We start from the raw sequence: 21,481 nt of genomic DNA, 5'->3' as shown, positions 1-21,481 counted from the left end.
TTATCCAGTGACTTTTTGCAGAGCACCTACTATGTTCCAAAGCCTGTTCCAGGTCGGGATGTTACGAGGTCGCCGCTGTCTTGCGGCTGACAATCAGGCAGAGGAAAGGAGAGGGGCTCCAAGGGGCATTTAAATAATGTAAAATGCCATCTCAGGAGTGAATATAACTGTCAGCGCCCGAGGAGAGGAGTTTAGCCAGGGTGGTGGTGGTGGTGGTCGTGGTGGTCATAGAGACCCTGCTTAGGAAGGGACGGGAAGGAGGCACAGCCACTCAGAGCCGCCCCCGTCCATGCTTCTGGAGGAAGTGGCGGGCAGGGGGCTCACACCCTGCTCAGGGGACCCTTGGCCACTTCCGGGCCCCTCGCCCCACGCCCTCGGCTGCCGGCTCGCATTCCTGCCGCCCCCGCTCGTGCAAGGGGCGGGCCTGGGCCCGTGGGAAGGGCCGGGGGTAGGGGCCGTGTGCCGGGGAGGCGGGTCGGAGAGGGCGCACAGCTGGGCCGCATCTGGCTCGAGCGCAGGGAGACCAAATGGAACAGAAGGCGGCCTTTCATCCTGCAAGGCCTTCGTTCCACCTCGCCACGGGGCGCCTGAGGATTTCGGGGAGCCGACCTGCCCGATGGAGCCCCGGGACTCGAGGAAATTAGCCCGGGAAGAAAGAGTGGAATTTGATTCTGGTGCTTTCTCGCTAGAACCTCTTGTAACCACCTGCTGCACAGGTGATAGTAAGCTCTTGCTCTGTACAAATAACGGCTCCCCTGAACCGAGCGCTCCAGAAGACCCAGATGCCACCCCATTTGCAGGGCCTGCCCTGTCCCAGTGGGGAGGAGGCTGGGCTCAGGAGGGGAAGCGCACAGCAAGGAAGTGGGATATGCCCCGCGGTGGTCGGGGCCCGAAGCCGGGGTCCCAGCACGCTGCGCGCTGCGCGGAGGGTGCGCCCCTCCGGTGCCGGACGCCCGGTGCATCCAAGGCCGGCGCTGGCCAGGCTGGGTTTCCCCGTTAGGGCCACCGGCGCTGGCCTGTCCGGAATCCCCAAAGCACCTCGGAGGCCCGCAGGGGCTACCCGGGAGGGGGGCGGGGCGTGCACGTGCGCGCCTGGGGCGAGGCCGCTGAGCCCGCCGGGCAGTTCCCAGCTCAGAACAACTGCCCCACGTGGGCCTGCGGGCCTGGAGAGGCGGCTGGCGCAAGGCCCCGCCTCTGAGCCCGGGAGCCAATGAGCGCTCGGGGGCGGGGCAGGGGCGGGGAGGTTTAAGAAGCTGGCGCGCGGGCGCTGAGCTGCTGTACTGCGCCGCCTGAGCTGGGGGCCTCAGCGCGGTGCACGGGAGGCGCACGGGGCTGGGCGCGCCGCGCGGCGGCCACCCCACCATGCTCAAGCGCTGCGGGCGGCGCCTGCTGCTGGCGCTGGCGGGCGCTCTGCTCGCCTGCCTGCTGGTGCTCACCGCCGACCCACCACCGCCCCCGCTGCCCGCAGAGCGCGGCAGACGAGCGCTGCGCAGCCTGGCGGGCCCCGCTGGGGCAGCCCTGGCGGCGCCCGTGATGAGGGCGGCGGGGGCGGCGGGGCCCGGGGCGCTGGCCCGCGAGGTGCACAGTCTGTCTGAGTACTTCAGCCTGCTCACCCGCGCGCGCAGAGACGCGGGCCCACCGCCCGGGGCCGCCCCCCACCCCGCCGACGGCCACCCGCGCCCCCTGGCCGAGCCGCTCGCGCCCCGAGACGTCTTCATCGCTGTCAAGACCACCAAAAAGTTCCACCGCGCGCGTCTCGACCTGCTGCTGGAGACCTGGATCTCGCGCCACAAGGAGATGGTGAGTCCCCCGCGGCCTGGACGGGCGGGCGGGGTGGGGATTCACCGTCTGGTCCAGCTGGTGGCAGCGTCCCGTGGGGGCCAGGCTGCATCCCCATCCACCCACTGGGGCTGTCTGTGGGCGGTGACGCCAGTGCACATCCGTGCAGCCCAGTTTGCTTGCTGGGGCCACTCTCCCGTTACAGTTGCGTGACTGTCCCCGAGGCCCCGCCCGCAGTCTGGCTCCAGAGTCCTCGATGGCTGCAGGACCCTACGCCAGTCTCCAGTGCTTGGGGTTGGTGCCCTGTGATACTTCTCACCCCCAAACACTGGAGCTCATTCATAGAGCCTTATGTCCTTAAACTTCCTGAAGCAGTATTTGTTCGGACCCACCCTCAGCTCAGACCCCTTCCTGGGGAGAAAGGCTCTTCCTTTAGAGAAGTGGGGGGTTCTGACCCCAGGGCCTCTTCCTCATCACAGTGTTAAGGTACGGGGGTGGGGGACAAGTCATTGCTGGTTGATGGGCCCTGGGGAGTACATCTCAAAGAGCCCCAGGTTTGGGGGTCTGTGTGGAGACCCTCCCCCACAGTGCTGGAGTCTCTGAGGCCTACAACCTTGTGCAGGGCACATCAGTTTCTTACATACACATAATTAAGACACACCCCACTTTGAAAATTTCCCTCGAGGCCACAGCAGGACGGTTGGGCTGAGGCGGAATGCGGACAGTGTGGGGCTTGCAATGGGCGAGTGGGAGGACCTCCTTGGGCTGGGAGGTGCAGAGGCATTTGCTGTGAGGGTTGAGGCTCAGGGAAGACCCCACACGCCTTCCCCCCCTGCCCAACTCTCCTGGAGACCCGGGCCTTCTGGCCTGGCGCTGCCCTGTTTGGGGGCACCATGGTGGGGTGGGAGCAGGGCCTGGTGAGGTCATGATGGGGACTGGGGTGGGCAGGGTCCTCTCTGGTCCTGGCCTTGGGAAGGGGCCCTGGGAACCCCATGGCAGCCTCCTGGGAACACAGCGTCCCATTCCCAGGGGCTCAGCAGGCCGGCGGGAGGGGGCGGCGGGGGCCGTGGGTTTTGTTTGGCGGCCGGGCCGTTAGGATTCCCAGCGCCGGGCGGCTCTCACGCCGGCCCCTTGGGCAAGGTAACAAAGCCCCTTTCTCCAGCGAGAAAGGCGTCGGGCCCCTTGTGTGCAGCTACGCGCTCCGTGGGAACCGCCGCTGGCGTCCTGGCCACTCAGGTTGCCTGGCGATGAGGGGGCCAGAGGGCCTCCCCAGCATCTCTTACTGACAGCCCTTTTGGGGCACCATCCCTGAGCCTGTCCCCCCACCCCCAGCACTCAGCCTTCCTGCTGTGTGACCCTGGGCATCCTTCAGCCCCCCTCTGGGCTGCCATCAGCTCTGAGCACCTCTCCTCTTGGAATCTGAGGCCTTTCTTCAGCAGAGGGGCTGTGGTCGCAGGGTCTCAGGTATCAGTCCCAGCTGGGCCGTGTGGTCCTGAGCAAGACCTAGGGCTTCTCAGACCCTCACTCTCATCTCTGAAATGGGGGAACACGGCCCTTCCAGGAGCGTGTTATAAGAGACTAGGAAAGCCTGCAGGCATGGAGTGAGCCATGCAGGCACTCCCTTGAGCCCTGAGGTCCCTATTGGAGGGTCACCCTACCTGGAGACAGGTTGGATCTACCCCCAGCATCAGTTCACCAGCACACAGCAAGCAAAGCACCCGTTGTGGTGGGTGATGGGCAGGGGTCCTGGAAATGCACAGAAGGGCCCCCTCTTCCAGCCCTGCATGGGATGACTCAGACCCGGCTGTTGGAGGACATAGATGTCAGGGCTGTGTGGCTTCGGGGGTGGGGAGCGGGGGGAGGAACCCCTGGGAGGCTGTGTGAGGCAACAGTGGGCATCTGACTTACATGTGGGGGGAGGGAGGGAAGGCGGGAAACTTCCCAGAGGAGGCATCATTTGAGCAGGACTAAGAGTAAAAAAGTGCCCAGAAAGGGCACTCCATCTGGGCATGGTGACCACAGCATGGGGGTTGTGCAGGAAACTTCACTAGCAACTGGAGTGGTGGCTGGGGGGAGGGTCAGTTGGTCAGCAGGGGCCACGCCAAGATGGGCCTGGAGTCCAGGATGAAGAGCCTGGCCTTTGGCCCAGAGGTTCCCCGCCCCTCCCAGGAGCAGCCAGGCTGCTTCTCTGCCACCACAGCGGCCACAATTGCTGGGGAGAACTTGGCATCCTGTGTTTCTTTGAATCACAGCTCCTGGAACAATGCCGCTTCCTGTGGGTGTCCCCCAGCCCCCGCCCCCGTCCACCCTCATCCACCCGACTCTTCCTCTTGCAGCCCCGTCTTCAACTGGGAAGTTAGGTGGCACTGGAGGGTCTGGGTCCCTGGAGGTGGCTGATCTAGCAGGCTGCCCCACCTCAGCCCCAGGGTATGACCTCAGACTAGTGCCTGCACCTCCCTGGGCCTCAGTTTCCCCACTTGTGCCTCAGCTGGTAATGGCACGCACCTCTCAGGCTATCAGGGAGAGAATCGATCTCTGCACTTGTTATGCCCATCTTACAGAAGAGGAACTGAGGCTCTGAGCGGTGGGTGAGGCCTATAGCCTTTTTCCTCCTCTCTTGGTGGCTCAGGTGTGGGGAGACAGGAGGCCTCACACCCCCCGCACCCCACAGCCCCACCTTCTTAGATGCTGTTTTCTTAGAGGCCTCCCTGCTCCCCGAACTGAACAAAGGTGACTTTAATCTTCGTAGCCTTGGGCTGGGTTTTTAGGGCACCACCAAATCTCGGGAGAACAGGCCTGCCTTGATCTCATTAAGAAAGCATTTTCCTTTTAACCCAGCGGCGCAGCAGAGCGTCTGCAGGGGCTGGCCCTCCGCCTCCCACGGCATTCCTGGGCTGAGATGCTGGGGAGGCCAAGGGGCTGGGTGCGAGTCTGTGCCTGTGGCTGCCCTGGGGTGTCTGTGGGTGCTGCAGGAGGAGTGCATGCTTAGAGAGGCGGAGACCCAGCCTGCCACCCCCTTAGCTCTGGGACTCACCCGAGAAGTGTGTGCCTAGGGCTGGGTCAGGCTGGACAAGGATCTGAGGCCATGAACGTGCTCCAGGGCCTCTGTGGGGCCTGTGTGTACAGGGAAGGAAACTGAGGTGGGGTGGGCATGCGGGGATTGCACTTTGGTCAGAGCATTGCCCATACACTCTGGGTTTTGCACTCAGCCATGCCAGGGTGCGCCAGGCGGCACGTGCTGGGCGGGCCAGGCAGAGGAAGGAACATTCTTCCCCGTGTGCCGGCAGGCCCTGGCGGGCGCAGGCAACACCTGGCCCCACCCCAGCGGCCCCCTCCTCTTCCGCAGAGCACTCCTGGCAGGGGGCGCTCGCATGCTGGCACAGGTGGGCTGTGGCCTTGGGCAAGCCTGGGTTTCCTCGCCTGAGCAGCGGGAGGGGTGCTGGGCTGCATGGGTACTGGGGGCCCTCAGCCCGGGGGCTGGGGACACCTGATGTTTCCTGCCACAACCCTGTTGACTGTCGGCAACTTTACAGAACTTGGGGGCTACTTTGGCTCGGAGTGGGTAACCTGTCCAGCAGGTCACCCAGGCTGGGAGTGCTGGCTCAAAGGGGAGCTGCAGTGCTGGTGGCTGCACCCTGCCCGTGGGACCTCGTGCCCAGCCCGGCCCGGTTAACCAGGCCAGCTGTATGATAATGGGCGGCTCGGCCACTCCGCTTAACTCGGCCGAGTTAAGGCCGGCCTGGCGCCCCTCGCCCGCCGGCCCAGGACAAAGCTCGCGGACAATGCCTGGTGATTCATCCTCCCTCTGGGCCCTTTGTCCGCCAGGGCTTGGCAGCCGCCCAGCGAAGGCCTTTGTCCCCAACCCCAAGTGATTGAGACTTGGCTTCCCAAAGCCGACCTCCTCTGCCTGTCCCTCCCCACCACCCCGCCTGTCCCCCACCCCACCCCCCCGTCGGCCTTTCCAGCAGCCTCCAAGTGGCAGGCTGGGCGCTGTGTCAATAAGGGTGTGTGCCCCGCCAGGTGCATGGGGCCGGCTGGGAGCCGGTTACCTGGTGGGCGGGGGAGGCTCACCACCTGGCTCGTGCCTCACTGCGCCTGGATGACCTTGGGCACAGCTGTTGAGGTTGCGGAGCAAGGCCCTCACGCCCCCACCCCCAGGGCAAGTGAAGGCGTGAGCCCTGGCCCTATTGGCGCTGCACGAGTGGGGAAACCAAGGCCTGGAGAAGGCTGGAAGTTGGTGTGACTGAGCTGCAGCTGCAGCGACTCCAGGGTGCCCCATCCAACCCCACCCCGCAGATGGCCCGGGGGTGGGGGAGCAAGGCTGCCTGCTTAAGGCCGATTTTCTCCTTCCAGACGTTCATCTTCACAGACGGGGAAGATGAGGCCTTGGCCAGGCACACTGGTGAGCCCTGGACTTGGGGGGGAGGGGGCCCAGGCCTTCAGGATCGGAGCCCTCCCCCTCCAGCTTCCCCCCTCCTCTGGGCCAAGAGGTCACAGAGGGCAGGACGAGGAGGGCTGTTTACTCACAGGGTTTGCTCCACGCCCTGCCCCACCACTCGGGGGCCCCCCAATTCTCATGCAAATGAAGCCCATTCAGCCCCCCGGGTCCCTTTGAGCCCAGGCAGCGGCAACAGGTGGCGGGTGCTGGGAAAAAGCTGCCTGAATGGATGGGGGCGGGGCCGCCCAGGAGGGGGCTGGGTTGGGGGAGGGTCCACAGGCCTGAGCCCGGAGCTAGTGTAGGGGAGGCTATGGCCGGGCCTGTCTTGAACCAAGGGACTTTTCTCAAGCCCCTGGGCCCTGCCTTGTCCCCAAGGCCAGGACCCTCTCTGGGAGCCGGCTCAGACCCACTCACAGCCGCTCCCCTGTCCACAGGCAACGTGGTCATCACGAACTGCTCGGCTGCCCACAGCCGCCAGGCGCTGTCCTGCAAGATGGCTGTGGAGTACGACCGCTTCATTGAGTCCGGCAGGAAGTGAGTGTGGCCCCAGGGGACCCCCACCTCCCCACCCGAGCCTGGCAGCGCCCACCCTGGCATGCCCTTCCCCGATGGCCCTGCCTTGCCCTCAGGTGGTTCTGCCACGTGGATGATGATAACTACGTCAACATTCGGGCCCTGCTGAGGCTGCTGGCCAGCTACCCGCACACGAGGGACGTCTACATCGGCAAGCCCAGCCTGGACCGGCCCATCCAGGCCACAGAGCGTGTCAGTGAGAACAAGGTGGTGAGTGCCTGCCCTCTCCCAGTCCCCCATGCCCCGAGGGGCACACACCCGGACTAGGGAGGGGCAGTAGCACCCAGGTCTCAGGACACCTTCTCCCCTCCCCCAGCGTCCTGTCCACTTCTGGTTTGCCACGGGTGGCGCTGGCTTCTGCATCAGCCGCGGGCTGGCTCTGAAGATGAGCCCCTGGGCCAGGTGAGTGCCCCGCACAAGTTAGGCCAGCCTAGTCCCAGGCTCCCGCCCCCTGACTGTGGGGCCTGGTTTGGTTTGTGTTCCCAGTCACAGGGTGTCCCCAGCCTCTTGCGTGGCACTGCCCACCTCCTATCTTCCACTTCCTTCTGGGCTTCAGAGGGCAGATGTGTTTATAGCAGCTACTCCTAAGGCTGACCTGTGCAGAGCAGGCACTGAGGCAGTGAGCACCCCAGGCACCATCCTGTGGGACTCCTTCCTGCACCCAGATTCCTGCCACATAGAGCCACGGAGCCATATAGGGAGTATGTTGTGGCTGTGGCCAGGGGAGGCGGAGGGAGCTGCAGCAGCCCAGAGCTCTCCTCAGAGCTCTGCTCTGAGTGCAGCGCCTTTGCCTGGTAGGGCCTCTCCAGCTCCCAGCAGGCGGCTCCTGCCTCTGCTCACTGGTCTGGACCCTTCCCTCCTGCAGTGGTGGTCACTTCATGAGCACGGCTGAGCGGATCCGGCTGCCTGATGACTGTACCATTGGCTACATTGTGGAGGCCCTGCTGGGCGTGCCCCTTATCCGAAGCGGCCTCTTCCACTCCCACCTGGAGAACCTGCAGCAGGTGCCCACCTCCGAGCTCCACGAGCAGGTACAGTATCCTCCGGGCCCCACCAGGAGCCGGAGAGCACAGAGAGGGATGTGTGGCTGCGGAGAGGGGCACAGTGGGGTGGGGCACAGTGGGGTGGGGCACTGTTCTAAAAGGGGAGGCCAGGCAGCACCCCGTGTCAGCCACCACCAGGCACATGGACGCTGTCAGTGGTGTGTTGTTTCCCTGCCGTCTGTTCACTGTGATGTACGTATTGTGTGCCTTTCGGGTCTTTTCCTGAACGTGGGTGTGTATTTTGTCCATGCTGGTGACGTGGCCAGCCCCCGCTGGTCCCCAGTTTGGGATGTTATTCCCAGGGTGTGCAGGGCAAGTGTCCTTCCAGGTCCAAGGGAGGCCAAGCCAGGGCTGTCACCTCACTCAGGGCTGTGTGGCTAGCCTTGGGCAGGGCCTGGGGATGTGGGGGCCCCTCCTGGCATCATTCTGCCCCCTCCTCACAGGTGACCCTGAGCTACGGCATGTTTGAAAATAAGCGGAATGCTGTCCACATGAAGGGCCCCTTCTCGGTGGAGGCGGACCCATCCAGGTAAGGAAACCAGATGGGCTTTCATAGGGTGGCCTAGGGGCATCAGCGGGCCTCGCAAAGCTGGAGCAGGGTCTCTCTAAGCTGCCTGACTACACAGAGGTACCCCTCAAGTCTTGCTTGCTCGGGGTGGGTCCCCCCATGCTATGGGACTGCAAATGAGTGCTCAGCCCCTGCTCTGTCCCCACAGGTTCCGCTCCATCCACTGCCACCTGTACCCGGACACACCCTGGTGTCCCCGCACTGCCATCTTCTAGCGGCCACGGCTGAGACCCAATCCCTGGGCGCCCCTGGTATCCAAAGGGCCCGGGGACCCTGTTGCACTGCCCTGGCCTCGGCATTCGAGGCGCCCCCAGGGCTGTGCCTGTGCATGCATGTGTGTGTGTAGGTGTACTGCCTGCCCACCCAGGTAGCAGGCTGGGCAGTTCTGCTGTGCGGAGAGGCAGGCACAAGCGCCACTTATGTCCTTCTGCTCCAAGGGCCAGTGGGCTGCAGGGCCTGCTTGGTGGAAGGATTTGTGTGTCGGAGGCCACTCTGAGGGCAGTTCTGTTAGGATTGTTGGATCTTTCTGCAGCTACAGGGCTCCGGGCTACTTTGCAGGGATGCGTAGGTACCTTTCTCTTCCTGCTGAGCACAAGCCCTGTGCTGGGAGCACCTGTGCCCTGAAATCCTGGCTCTCCAAGTACAACTCACTGAGCCATGCTCATTGCAGGGGAGGCTGGGTCTCAGGGTGCATGACTCAGTCTCCTTGCTCTGGGCCTGGGCCCTGTGGCTTAGAGTAGCAGCAGCCACTGCCCGGTTCCAGGGGCCCCACAAAGCCCCCAGGGGCTAGCTGCCCCCAGCTGGGCGAACAGTGGCTCCCCTCCCACCCTTTTGGGTGGGGAGTCTTCCAGGCCCCCTCAGAGGTCTTCCCTTTGCCTCCCCAGGACTGGGTGAGTCAGAGCTGAGCGTTTAGACTCCTCTCCAAAGTAGAGAGCAAGTCGCCCACAGTGGGCGTGTCTGTAAATATTGTGACAGTATTTTTTTACTGTGCCATTTTTTGAAAGGGAGTGGGTAAAAAGTAGAGTGTTCTTGTTTTCTGCTTGGGGGATGGGGGTGGGATGGGGAAGGGTCTTTTTTAAATCCTTTCTGTGGATCAGAAAAAAACAGAAGCCAAACTCGGGGTCATCTTTATTTTTAAAGCTGAAGGGGGACTGTCTGGCACTGTGTATTTATGTGTTCCAGCATCTGGAACCTCCCATCCCTGCCCTCCTCCTGTGTAGCTGCCACCTCCCCACTGGGCCCACCATGGCTCACCTATTCTGTGCGGGGGGTGTGTTTTGTGTTGTTTTTCTCTTTGCAAAGACATAGCTAGGAAAGCGAATAAGGGAAAAGTTCTCAGGGAATTCAAGTGTTGTTGCTATGGTGACGTCCTTTTGCTGTGAATAAAGGTGCTCTTTGCAGCAACCCTAGGGGTCCTGGTCTTAGCTGGAGGTGGGGCCTGAGTCCCAGGGCAGCCAGGGGTCGGGGTGGGGGACATACAGGTGAAGGGGAAGCACGGCCTTGGGTGCACTGCATGGAGCAGGCAGATAGGAAGCCCTTCAAGACAACTATTTCGGAAGAAAGCCTGGTGTCGAAATAGCTGCCCACCGCTGCCTGCAGGTGCAGCCCACCCAGGCTCAGGGTGGTCACTGTAGGGTGGGCCCTGCACTTCCCAGAGGAACAGGTCTAGGATGCTGGGGGCTCTAGGTCCCAGCCAAGAGAGGGACCCCAAGGCTCTGGCCTGGACACTGGGGAGGCCAGCCCCTGCAGGAGGGACAGTGACTCCTGTGACTGGGCCTGGGGCCTCCTTATCCAACTTCACTCCTATCACAAGCTTGCAGAGTCCACATCATCGCCTCATGTTGCAGTTGGGGAAACCGAGGCATGGAGCAGCTGATGCCTAAGGCCTGGCAGTCATGCTCTTGGGCTGGGGAGGTGCTCAGGCTCCAAGCCAGGCCAGCCATGGGTCCAGCTGCCCCACAGCTGGTTACGCTGCACCTGCCTCTCCTGGGAGGTGGCCCCAGGTCCCGACCCCCGCTCTAGGTGGTGGGAGGAATCTTGGAGAGCAGGAGCAGTGTGGAGCCCCCACTGCAGCTGGTCTCAGCCTCTGCGGAGATCCAGACCCTTGTTTTCTAAACACGGCAGCTCTGCAGTGCTTTTCCTTCCTCAAATCCAGCCTTTGAGGGTGACTGAGTAGGGGAGGGGTGCTGCAGCCTTGGCGGGGATTCCCTCCGCTCACCCTCCTGGCAGCCCTGGGCAGCTCACTTCCTCTTGTTCACTCTGAGCCCCCACCCCCTCCCTGAGGCTTGCACCCTTGGGCTGGCGCTGCCCTGGCTATGCCCTCTGCAAGTTCCTGCTCTGGCCTGACCCCAATCCCCCCTCTCTGACCTTGGGGCTCCAGGTTGCCCTTCCCTTCCTGCTGCCTCTGTGCCCCCTACTTTGCTCCAAACAGACAACACACTGTGAAAAGTGCTTCTCTCTGGGTGGGGAGCGTCTTCTCCTTCCCCATTGCTGCCCCCTCCAGAGAGTGCTGAGCTGCTGAATGGGCCTGCAGAGGCCTGTTACGGCCTGGCTGGGGGCTGCCCTGGTCTTGGGGATGGCTGGCAGGGCTGTGACCCCACCTTGGCCTTGGATGGGCCCAAGTCAGCAGAGCAGCTGCCTAGGGGGTGTGGGCAGTGACCGGGCTGGTGGGAGGGATGGAGGGCTGCTCACTATCACACAGCCTGACCCCCGTCTAGGCAGCTGTGGTCCTCCCTCAGCACCCACCACGTGCCCACCGCTTCTCACAGGACAGTGCAGGTCCCTCTTCTGAACGCGGAAGTGGAGACTCCAGGGTGGGGCGGTGGGGAGTCACGATGGAACAGGTTGCGGGCAGAGGCTGCTGGCCCCCTTCCTGCCCTGGTGAGTCAGAGGCTTGGGGCCTTCTGCCGTGGCCCCAGCACTGCCCCCCCCACCCCGGCAGCTGGCATTGCCTCCCCACAGAGCTGTTGGGACCCCAGGGGCAGAGGTATGGCTGAACCCAGGGGTCAGAGCGCCCCATGGACATAGCTGTGGGGCCCCCATTGGGGCTTAGGGAGCCCCCATTAATCTTCAAATGTCCCTGTCTGTGGAGGGGGTGGGAGTCGGGGGTGAGTGAGCATTGGGGAGAGCAGAGGAACAAGAATTGGGGTGGGGAGGAAGCCCAGCTGCCCTGGGGGCCTTCTCCATCTGAGAAATGGGAGCAAAGGTAAATGCAGTCCCTATGTGCTGGGGGTCAGGGAACATCTTGGGAGGGACACAGGCCAGTGCATCTGGGCCCCTTCCTCTTCCCAGTTGACGGAGGGATGTTTCTCTGCCCTCAAAAGGGGAAGCAGGCCCAGCAGGGTCTTATGAGAATGAGACAGTCTGACTTCTTCCATCTGCCGCACCCCCCAGAAAGTGACTCACCCAGCAGGGGAGGTGAACTCATTCCTCCCCCAGGTACATTCTGGGGACAGCTGTGTCCCACCCACCAACGGTACCATCACACCAGATTAGGGGATGGTCAGAAAGGGCCCTGGCCAACTTCGGGGGCTCCATCTTCCCCAAAACCAGGAACATGGAGCTGGTTCCCCGAAACCAGCTCAGCCAGGCACCCCTTCCCAAACTACTGATCATTTATGGGGCTTTCAAAACAGAAAAGTAAAACTGCAGCCACAGGGGCTGCTGGGTGCTCAGTGAGGGTGGCAGACCGCAGCCCCCACCCCTGCTTCCGTTCTGCCAGGCAAGTGCTTGGGGAACCCCAAGGCTGCTTGGGGTCCGGGAGGGGCTGCTAGGGTGGGGCGCCTCAGTTCAAAAGAACTTCCCTTCCAGTGGGGTTATCAGGGCCAACTTCCTGGAAGAGGTGCCTCTGAGCTGAAGCAGGAAGGCTTTGTCAAGATGGAGTAGGGAGAGGAGGGGCCTTCTAGGTCTCAGCATAGCCCGGGCAGAGGTGCAGAGGCAAGGCAGAGGACGACTGGAAGCCTGATAGGTAGGACAGGCAATGGCGTTGGGTCTCATGATCCACCCCCTCCCCAATTTTTGGCAACTGCAGTTTTCCACAGGCTTAGAGGGGCCACGGGCCAGGCTATGTGACTTCAGCCAGTCCTGCCTGTTGGGCCTGGGGTCAGAGGGAAAGCAGGGGCCAGGGCCAGGGCCAACTTCGTGTCTGTCAGACCCAATGGGCAAGTCTTGATGCCGCCGCTGGGCCCATGTGCCCACCCAGCCTCAGCCTTCTCAAATATTCTCAAATGATCCCCTGCTTCTGAGGCCAGCCCCACCTCTAAGCCCAGAATTGGACACACCAGAAGGTGCTTGGGGTCAGGCATGGTGGCTCACACCTGTAATCCCAGCATTTGAGGAGGCCAAGTGGGAAGAATTGCTTGGGGCCAGGAGTTTGAGACTAGCCTGGGCAACACAGTAAGACCCCATCTCTTAAAAAAAAAAAAAAATTAGGTAAGTGGGTGGCGCACACCTGTAGTCTCAGCTACTCAGGAGCCTGAGTGGGGAGGATCGCTTGAGTCCAGGAGCTCCAGGCTGCAGTGAGCCATGATTGCACTACTGCATTCCAGCCTGGATAACAGAGTATGATCCTGTCTCTGAAATTTTTTTTTTTTTTTTTTGAAACAGTCTTGCTTTGTTGCCCACACTGGAGTGCAGTGGCGCAATCTCAGCTCAGTGCAACCTCTGCCTCCCAGGTTCAAAAGATACTCTCACTTAGCCTTTCAAGTAGGTGGGATTAGCGGTGTGTGCTACCACACCAGGTTAATTTTTGTGTTTTTAGTAGAGACAGGGTTTCGTCATGTTGTCCAGGCTGGTCTCAAACTCCTGGCTTCATGCCTGGTCTCTTAAATTTTTAAAAAAACAGAAGGGCTGTGCTTGGCAGTTCATGCCTGTACTCCCAGCACTTTGGGAGGCCAAGGCAGGAGGATCACTTGAGGCCAGGAGTTTGAGACCAGCTTAGGAAACAGTGAGACCTCATCTAATAATAAACAAAAATAAAATAGGGCTGGGGGTGGTGGCTTATGCCTGCCTATAATCCCAGCACTTTGGGAGGCTGAGGCGGGTGGATCACTTGAGGTCAGAAGTTCAAGACCACCTGGCTAACTTGGAGAAACCCATGTCTACTAATAATACAAAAATTAGCTGAGTATGGTGACATGTGCCTGTAATCCCAGCTACTCGGGAGGCTGAGGCGGGAGAATCATTTGAACTCAGGAGGTGGAGGTTGCAGTGAGCTGAGATCGTGCCATTGCCCTTCAGCCTGGGCAAGAGTGAGACTCCATCTCAAATAAAAAAGGCCGGGTGCGGTGGCTCAAACCTGTAATCCCAGCACTTTGGGAGGCCAAGATGGGCAGATCACCTGAGGTTGGGAGTTTGAGACCAGCCTGACCAACATGGTGAAACCCTGTGTCTACTAAAAATACAAAAATTAGCCAGGCGTGGTGGCGCATGCGTGTAATCCCAGCTACTCAGGAGGCTGAGGCAGGAGAATCGCTTGAAAATCTAGGAGGTTGTGTGCTGAGATCACGCCACTGTACTCCAGACTGGGCAACAAGAGCAAAACTTCGTCTCAAAAAAAAAAAGAAAAGAAAAAAAGAAAAAATCGATAAAATAAAAAGGCACTTGGACTCCGTGCATCTCAAGGAGGGACCCCAGGACAGGGGCTCCTCGTCTTGTCCTCGGAAGGCTGGAGGTTGCCCTTATGATGTCACCATGCTGAGTTTGGAGGCTCAGAGCTGTAACCCCCCCAACCATGCACCTCGTGCCTCCCCTGCACAGGCCTCTGGGATGTCACGTCCCCACCTCGTACAACCCAAGCAGTCCCTGGGCACTGGCTGGTGGTGATTGCAGGTGGTTTCTCACCCCTTCCAAGTCCCCCCTTTCCCAGGCCCCCCATCCAGACCCATGGGTGCAGCTCCAAGCAGTGGGGAAGGAGGAGACCCCCCCCCACAGCCCCGTGCTTGCCCTTCAGAGTTCCTGGCACGACCCACAGCCCCATGACCGAAGTCTGGTTTATGCAGCTCAGGTCCTGTCAGAGCATGCCTGACCCAGCTTCCTGTGGCAAAGCCCCAGGCACCCTCCTGTGGCCACTGTCTGCCCTGGCTGTGGAGGGTGGCATCGCAACCTCAGCTTAGCAACTGCTCCCCTTGCCCTCAGAGCCCCACCAGCAGCCTCCAGGCACGGCAGGGAATGCAGATTCCCCCAGGCCCAGCACAGAGGGAACTGCAGGGAGGGGCCCGCCCCATCTTTCCTCCTCTGAGTACCCGGCGCCGCCTGCTGGGCGCTTGTGGTCCCCACAGCAGCTCTCACCACCACCCGGTCCCTTCTTGTCCTCCCTGTCTCTTGCCCTCATCCTGAAATCTCTGGATTCTGGGACAGGAGCTGTCACCTGCTGCCCACCTGACCTCATGTGGGTATCCACGGACTCTCTCTTTCCAAGGAGATTTCAGCTCACACTCCCAGCCACTGTCTTTTTCGTTTTTGAGACCAACTCTTGCTCTGTCACCCAGGCTACCATCTTAGCTCACTGCAATCTCGGCCTTCCAGGTTCAAGCAATTCTCCTGCCTTAGCTTCTGAAGTAGCTGGGATTACAGGCATGTGCCACCACGCCCAGCTAATTTTTGTATTTTTAGTAGAGACAGGGTTTCATCATGTTGTTCAGGCTGGTCACGAACTCCTGACCTTAGGTGATCTATCTGCTTTGGCCTCCCAAAGTGTTAGAATTAATGGGCATGAGCCCCGCACCCGCTGCAGCACCTCTCTTCTGCACTGCTCCAGGGTCTGCTCTTGGTGACCTTGGCGTCCCCTCCCTCCAAACACCCGCTCCCCCAGACCCCCACTCATGGTTACTCTCCAGGCCTGGCCTTGCTCTGGGCCATCCTTGCCTCCTGCTCTGCCTCCACCTGCCTGTCCTGATGATCCCTCAATGATCTTTCCGCCCTCCCATCCAAGCATACCCTCACCTGGCTGCAATCTCAGGGCCTGGGCTTGATTTCCCCTTCATCATCATCTCTTGGCAGGACCTGTGATGCTCACCTGGCTGCACCCAGCCCCCTGCCTGCACTGTGCCTGCACCTGGGCAGCCGAACACAGCTGGAAAAAAACCACCCTCTGTCTAGTCTCATTTAGAGTCCCAGACCATGGACCCCAGGGGGCCTCAGGGATCCCACCATTCCTCTCCTGGGTTCACCCTTCCTCCTCTCTCCTCAGCTCCCACCCCCTCCTGCCTGCCTTCCTATTTCCTGAGACCCTCCACATGTCCCCAAGGGACCACACTCCTGTGCAGCCAGCCTCCATTGTGACCTGGGTCTAGCCCCTCTTGGGGAATGGTGGCTCATGCCTGTAACCCCAGCACTTTGGGAGGCAGAGGCGGGAGGATCACTTGAGGTTAGGAGTTCGAGACCAGCCTGGCCAATATGGTGAAACCCCATACCTACTAAAAACACAAAAATTAGCAGGCATGGTGGCAGGTGCCTATAATCCCAGCTTCTCAGGAGGCTAAGGCAGGAGAATTGCTTGAACCCGGGAGGTGATGGTTGTAGTGAGATCACGCCATTGCACTCCAGCCTGGGCGTGGCAGTGAGACTCCATCTCAACAAAAGAAAAAAAAAAAAAGAATGTTAGGTCATGTCAATCTGCTCATTGACCCTCCATGGCTATCTTCCTCTGGTTCAACGTCAAAGTCTTCCCACCTCCAGCCACCCACTCTCGTCCTAGTTCCCTCCACTTCGGCCAGCCTCACCTCCTGGCTTGAACACACCAGGCATGCATCTGCCTCTGGGCATTTGCACTGGCTGTTCTCTCTTCTGGAACCTGCTTTCCTCAGCCTCAAAACTAAAACTAGCTTCCCATGGTAGGCAGGATAATGGCTTCCAGAGCTGTCCCAGACTTAACATGGCAAAGCAAAGGGACGTTGGAAACATGAGTTAATTTTGGATCTTGAGATGGAAAGATGATTGGAAATTACCCACGTGGGCCCAGTGTAATCACAGGCAGGGGAGTTGGGGTCAGACCCAGAGACCTCATGGTGCTCTCTGCTGCTGGCTTTGAAGGTGGAGGAAGGGGTCACCAGTCAAGGAATGCAGGTGCCTCTAGAAGCTGGAAAGGGCAAGGAAATGGACCCTGGACTCTCTCCCCCAAGAGCCTGCAGAAGGAACCAGCCCTTGGCTTTAGCCCAGGGAGACTTCTGACCCACAGAATGATAGGATCATGAGTATGTGTTGTCTTAAGCCAATGGAGCTTGCTGTGGTTTGCCATAGCAGCAGTGGGGACCTCATGCACTTCCTGACCTCCAGCAGTCTCTCTCGGTTGCCAGTTTTCCAGGGAGGCTTTTCCTGACCGTTAGAAATTGCACCTGGCTAACACCCCTGTCCCCACCCTTCCGATCCCTCCACCACGATCGTTTTCCTGCAGCATGTTCTCACGTGTTTATCATCTGCTGGTTAATTTTGCTGTTTTTCTCCCACCTGAGCAGAGCCCTTTCTCTGTGAGGGCAAAGCCCTGTGTCCTTTGGTTCCCTGGGTGCACTCCAGTGCCCAGAACAGTGGCTGGACTTAGAAACACTGGTCCAGTGAGTGGATGAGGGGTATGCCATCCCCCCAACCCTTCCACCCCTGCCCTGGGAGGAACCAGGATACTGTTTTCTGCCTTTCCTGATAGAGAGACGGGGGCTGAGATCTGAGAGGGGCAGGACATGCCTGGGGTCTTTCTCTTGTGGCCATTGGCTCTTGCTCCAAGGCTGGGGCTCTCGCCTTATAGGCTCCTAGCCCCAGATGTCCCTTATTACATGACTCCCAGAAGCCTCAGAGTTCTGGCATCCCCACTCTGGGGAGCTCAGCGGCCTTCCTTCAGAGCTGGCTTGTCCTGGGTCCCACCCTGGAGCAGCCACGGTCAAATCCAAGCACACTGGGCGAAGCTGCTAGTGTGTCTGGTGGCAGGAGGAAGGGGCCCTGCCTAGTGGACACCCCTGCCCCACATACACAGTGCCCACAGGTGCCCTCACCACCTGTATTTCCAAGCCTGTGCACCCAGGCATGGGAGACAAATGCTCTGCTGGTCAAAAGGGGCCTCCCCCAACTTAGGGGGTCCTAACATCAGCCTGTGAGATGGGTGTGTTATCGCAGGGTGATGTACCTTCCCAAGCCTGCTTCTCAGCAGGAGCCTGGGGTGTGCGTCTGGGGGAGGGGTCCTTGAAACACGTAGGCCCGGTGCAGGCCTCCAGGAGAGGACCCCCCAGCCCAGGGAGCACGGGAACCCGCCTCGGTGCTGCTTTTGGAAGGACAGAGAGTGATTGCACTGGGGTCTCAGGAAGAGCTCGACCTGGAACCCATCATTGCTTCCACCTGGCCGCTCGACCCCTCCACCATCCCTGGAGGGTGTCCGGCGGGGCCTCTGCACAGCGATCGCGGTCCACGCCGGCCCCTGGCAGTGCAAGTGCAGACAGCAAAGTGAGGCTTTTACCATGTCGGTCGGATCAGCACTCCCAGCTCGGATCCATCGCTGCTTCGCACACAGCCGCCGGGTCAGCAAGGGCCTTGAGCCCGCGTGATACCGCCCACCCAGCAAGCGTGGCCCCGCCACTCGCTCAGAGAGGCTTCTTTAACTCCATCCCCTGAGATCCCGTTCCCGGCTCCTCGCCCACCTATTTTCCAAGGCCCTCGCCCTCACTCTAGAAGCCCTGCCCACCCTATCCCTGGAGCGCCTTCCCTGGCGCCCCGCCCACGACCACGGGAGGCTCCGCCCACTCCATCCCTGGAGAGCCCGTCCATGGCGTCGTGCCCACAATCCCGAGGCCCCGCCCACCCAATCCTAAAGAACCTGTTCCGAGATCCCTGCCCACTCACTCCAAGAGGCCTCGCCCACCCCGAGAAGCCCCACCCACCCCGAGCGCCCCACCCACAATCCCAAGAGGCCCCGCCCTCAGTGTCCCCTCTGCGCCCCCACTGCCTCTGCCTGGAGCCACGGACTCCCTACCAGCGGCCGGGCGGGAGCCGAAGCTGCTCAGAAAGAGAAGCTTGTTTTTTAAAATTTGTTTATTTTAAAACATGAAACCCAAGCTGAATAGAAACCACAGAAATTACATTGACGAGATATTTAGTATTTGCCAAGAAAAATAAAGCCCCCAAAGAAATAAAAATCAGCCCCCAAACCCAGTTCTAAAAAACGGAAAAACACGGCGACAGTACATACAGCCATGGCCCTACGGAGGCTGGAGGAAGGGGAAATGCAAAATGGTTCAGGCCTCAGTTCCTGGATGTTAAATCACACTGGGGTGGGGGAGGTCAGATGCCCGGGCCGGGGGTAAACCGGGAGGCTGAGTCTTAAGGAGATTATATATATATTATATATAACAAATATGAAGTGGTTCAGTACACAACCATTATGGTTAAACACAAAACAAAGATCCCACAGGAGAGGGCCTGGTCCCCAGCCTGCCCCGTCTGGAGGTCTGGGGTCCAGGGGCTGCCTCACCACCCTTCCCACTGCTGGGCAGAGCTGGCCTCAGGGGAGGAGCAAATGGTGCTTGGAACTCGAATTGCATAGTGAGATGGGTGGGTGGGCAATGGGCCAGGGGCTGCTCCTAATCAGGCCTGTTCACTACCAATCTTGCCACAACAATCGGGGGGCCCCCCAGGGTAGTGAATGCCTGCTAAGGAGCCCCCTCAGTGTGGTAAGCCCCTGGGCTACTCCCCCTTGTCCCCAGGGCCACCCTGTCCTCCCAATGAGGCTGTGGTCCTGGGGCCTGCAAGATCCTCTGTACAGGGTGAGAGTGGGGGCCGGCCACGGCAGCAGGTGCCGGCCAGATGCCCCCAGTAGGTGTGGTGAGGTCACAGGATGGGGTAGTTAGGAACACAGCACTGAAAACTCAGAACAAAAACAACCGATGGCAGGCGCTCCCCTCCACCTACTGAGGTGGGGTTTGAACCCCTTTTGATTTTCCCCATTTCCTTTCTTCAACCTCGTCACAGACGGGCACACACGCACACCATGGTCAGGAGTCCCGAGACAGCATGAGGCTCGAAGCCCCAGCCTCGCCGCCACTCACGCTACGTCCATTCACCTGGCAGGCAGCCTCGCAGCCACGGACAGCATTTGTGCTTCTGAGCGGTCATGGGGCACTTGGCCAGCACCCAGGTCAGGGTGCCAGGGCATCCCTCTCAACCCCAGGCTGGAGAGCTCCCCTGGCAGGTCAAGCCCAGAGGAAAGACTGGGCAGATTGGCTGTGGCGGGGCCTCCAAGGGGGCTAAAAATGTCAGCTGGGCAGGGCCTGGAGCAGAGGCCCCTCCACTGAGGTTTGGTCATGCCCAGGGAGCTCAGACGCCCAGGATTGGGGCCCCAGGCCCATGGACTCCCCTCCCCGGTCTGCCCTCCCATATCCCCCTTTTTGGTCCCAGACACCAGCACAAAGAAAGGAGGGGTTCACAGAGGAAGGGCAGGGCAGAGCCTGGCCCCAGGGAGGGGATGAGGACATTTCTGGTCCAGGTAGCTGCCGGCTGCTCCAGGAGGAAGAGCCATGCATCTGTAAACTGCTGGGCCCGGCCTTGACCCCTGCATGTGGCCATCCAGCTGCCCTCTGGCTGGCCCTGGCCTTGGCACAGGCATTGAGCCTCGAGGGCTGGGCTAGCTGGGCCAGGGCTGGGGCCAGGAGTGGCAGAATGTCTGATCCTGATTTGGGGTGGCTCTGCCTTCCACGGCAGGAAGCGCAGCAAACATCGTACACTGAAGCCAAAAGCACCGTAGGGAAGCCTCACTCCCACTTTACAGGGAGGGAGACCGAGGCCATAGGGACCTCAGTCCAAAGGCCATGGGAGGTTGATTCCCAAGGACCGTCCTCCTGGGGCAGCACCTGCCTGGGGAGGGGTGTCCAGGCTCTTGGGCTGCCTGTCAGTCTATGGCACCCCCTGGAGCACCCCTTGAAGAAATGCTACTGCAGCCCTGACTCCCAGCCAGCTGCTCCAGCCTCGGCTCCAGTCTGGACTTGGGCTCACGCTGCCGGCTCTGGGCCAGCCAGGGACACCCATGGAGGCTGGGGGTGAGGTTAGTGGTTAGTCCCAAGGGGGGCAGCAGAGGCTGAGGGACGTTCATAGCCAGCTTGAGTCCAGCCCCTCAGACCCAGTTCCTCGGACGCTGTACCTGTCACGGATGGAAATGGAACCAAGAAGGGAGGGAAGGGGGTGCTAGCGGTCCCCTCGGCCAGCAGTCCCGGCCTGCTCTAGAGATGACAAACGTGGTTAGTGCAAAGAACAAACCAGACACAGCTGCCCAGTCTCTGGGTCGGGGGAAGGGGTTTGGCACCAAGAAGGCAGCCAGCACTGAATGGCAGGTGAGTGGCCTCGGCTCCACGTGGCCCCTGCTGTCCATGGAGGGCTAGGGCCTCCGACAAGGCAGGTGCTGAGGGAGAGAGTGAGGCTGGGGTGATGGAGAGGGGCCCTGCTGGAAGGGGCCTCTGGCAGCTGGCAGGAGGGTTAAGCCTGTGGGTGGGTGGGCTGCACGGGCAAGGAGGGCACTGCAGAGAGATGGACACGCAGAGGGACCTCAGGAGGAACCAAAGGGCAGAGATGAGTAGATGGCACGTGCCTCTGTCCCTCTGTGGCCAGCAGGTGCCGGCACAGAGCGGCCCAGTGGTGCCTGTGAACTAAGAAGGGGTCCACAGAAGCGCTGGGCAAAGGAGAGCTGCGGAGGGAAGGGCCGGGTGGAGACAGCACAGGTCAGGTGCGGCCAGGGCTCAGGGTGTGGCGGCCATCTGCAGAGGGAGCGTGCTGGGACAGTGGGTGGCGTGCAGGGCTGGAGCGTCGGCTGGCAGCAGCGTTCAGGTGTGACCCGAGTTGGGGGTACCGGCCTGGAGCCCCTGCGTCTCCACTGTGCCCCTGCGGGGAGGGGAGAGGAGGGCAAGCGGCCTGCAGACACGTCCGGGGCGGGCCTGGCGCAGCGTGCGAGGGAGGGTCCGGCAGGTGGCCCGGGTGGAAGTGGCAGTGCTGGCATGGGAGGGGCAGTTGGCACGTGGGGTGGGTGGTTGCTGGGCGCCGTCTAGTGGCTGCCGCTGGAGTCGGGGCGAGGCTGGCTCGTGGCGAGGTATTTGGCTCTCATGCTGGAGGTGTACT

General features: G+C 60.9%; 2 protein-coding genes across 3 annotated transcripts in view; one reads left to right on the top strand and one right to left on the bottom strand.

Moving 5' to 3' along the window:
* Nucleotides 1-1,274: 1,274 nt before the first annotated feature.
* On the top strand, nucleotides 1,275-9,805 carry LFNG (LFNG O-fucosylpeptide 3-beta-N-acetylglucosaminyltransferase). The gene is made up of 8 exons (XM_032263756.1): nucleotides 1,275-1,800; nucleotides 6,133-6,181; nucleotides 6,652-6,751; nucleotides 6,847-7,000; nucleotides 7,107-7,192; nucleotides 7,656-7,821; nucleotides 8,277-8,362; nucleotides 8,550-9,805. Exons 1-8 carry the CDS (start codon nucleotides 1,363-1,365, stop codon nucleotides 8,614-8,616), a joined length of 1,146 nt encoding a protein of 381 aa, XP_032119647.1. The 5' UTR covers nucleotides 1,275-1,362; the 3' UTR covers nucleotides 8,617-9,805.
* An 8,589-nt stretch (nucleotides 9,806-18,394) lies between these two features.
* Nucleotides 18,395-21,481, bottom strand: part of TTYH3 (tweety family member 3) — a 30,989-nt gene continuing 27,902 nt past the window's right edge. The window contains exon 14 of one of the 2 annotated variants that reach the window (XM_032263798.1): nucleotides 18,395-21,479. In XM_032263798.1, the coding sequence (XP_032119689.1) occupies nucleotides 21,408-21,479 (72 nt within the window). In that variant the 3' untranslated portion in view covers nucleotides 18,395-21,407. The remainder of the gene's footprint in view (nucleotides 21,480-21,481) is intronic. The other variant, XM_032263796.1, reaches the window with a different exon arrangement.

Source organism: Sapajus apella, unplaced genomic scaffold (genome assembly GCF_009761245.1).
Source record: "Sapajus apella isolate SASKATOON/1434 unplaced genomic scaffold, GSC_monkey_1.0 scaffold138, whole genome shotgun sequence".
Classification (NCBI taxonomy): domain Eukaryota; kingdom Metazoa; phylum Chordata; class Mammalia; order Primates; family Cebidae; genus Sapajus; species Sapajus apella.
This window is presented reverse-complemented; position numbering and strand designations above follow the sequence as displayed.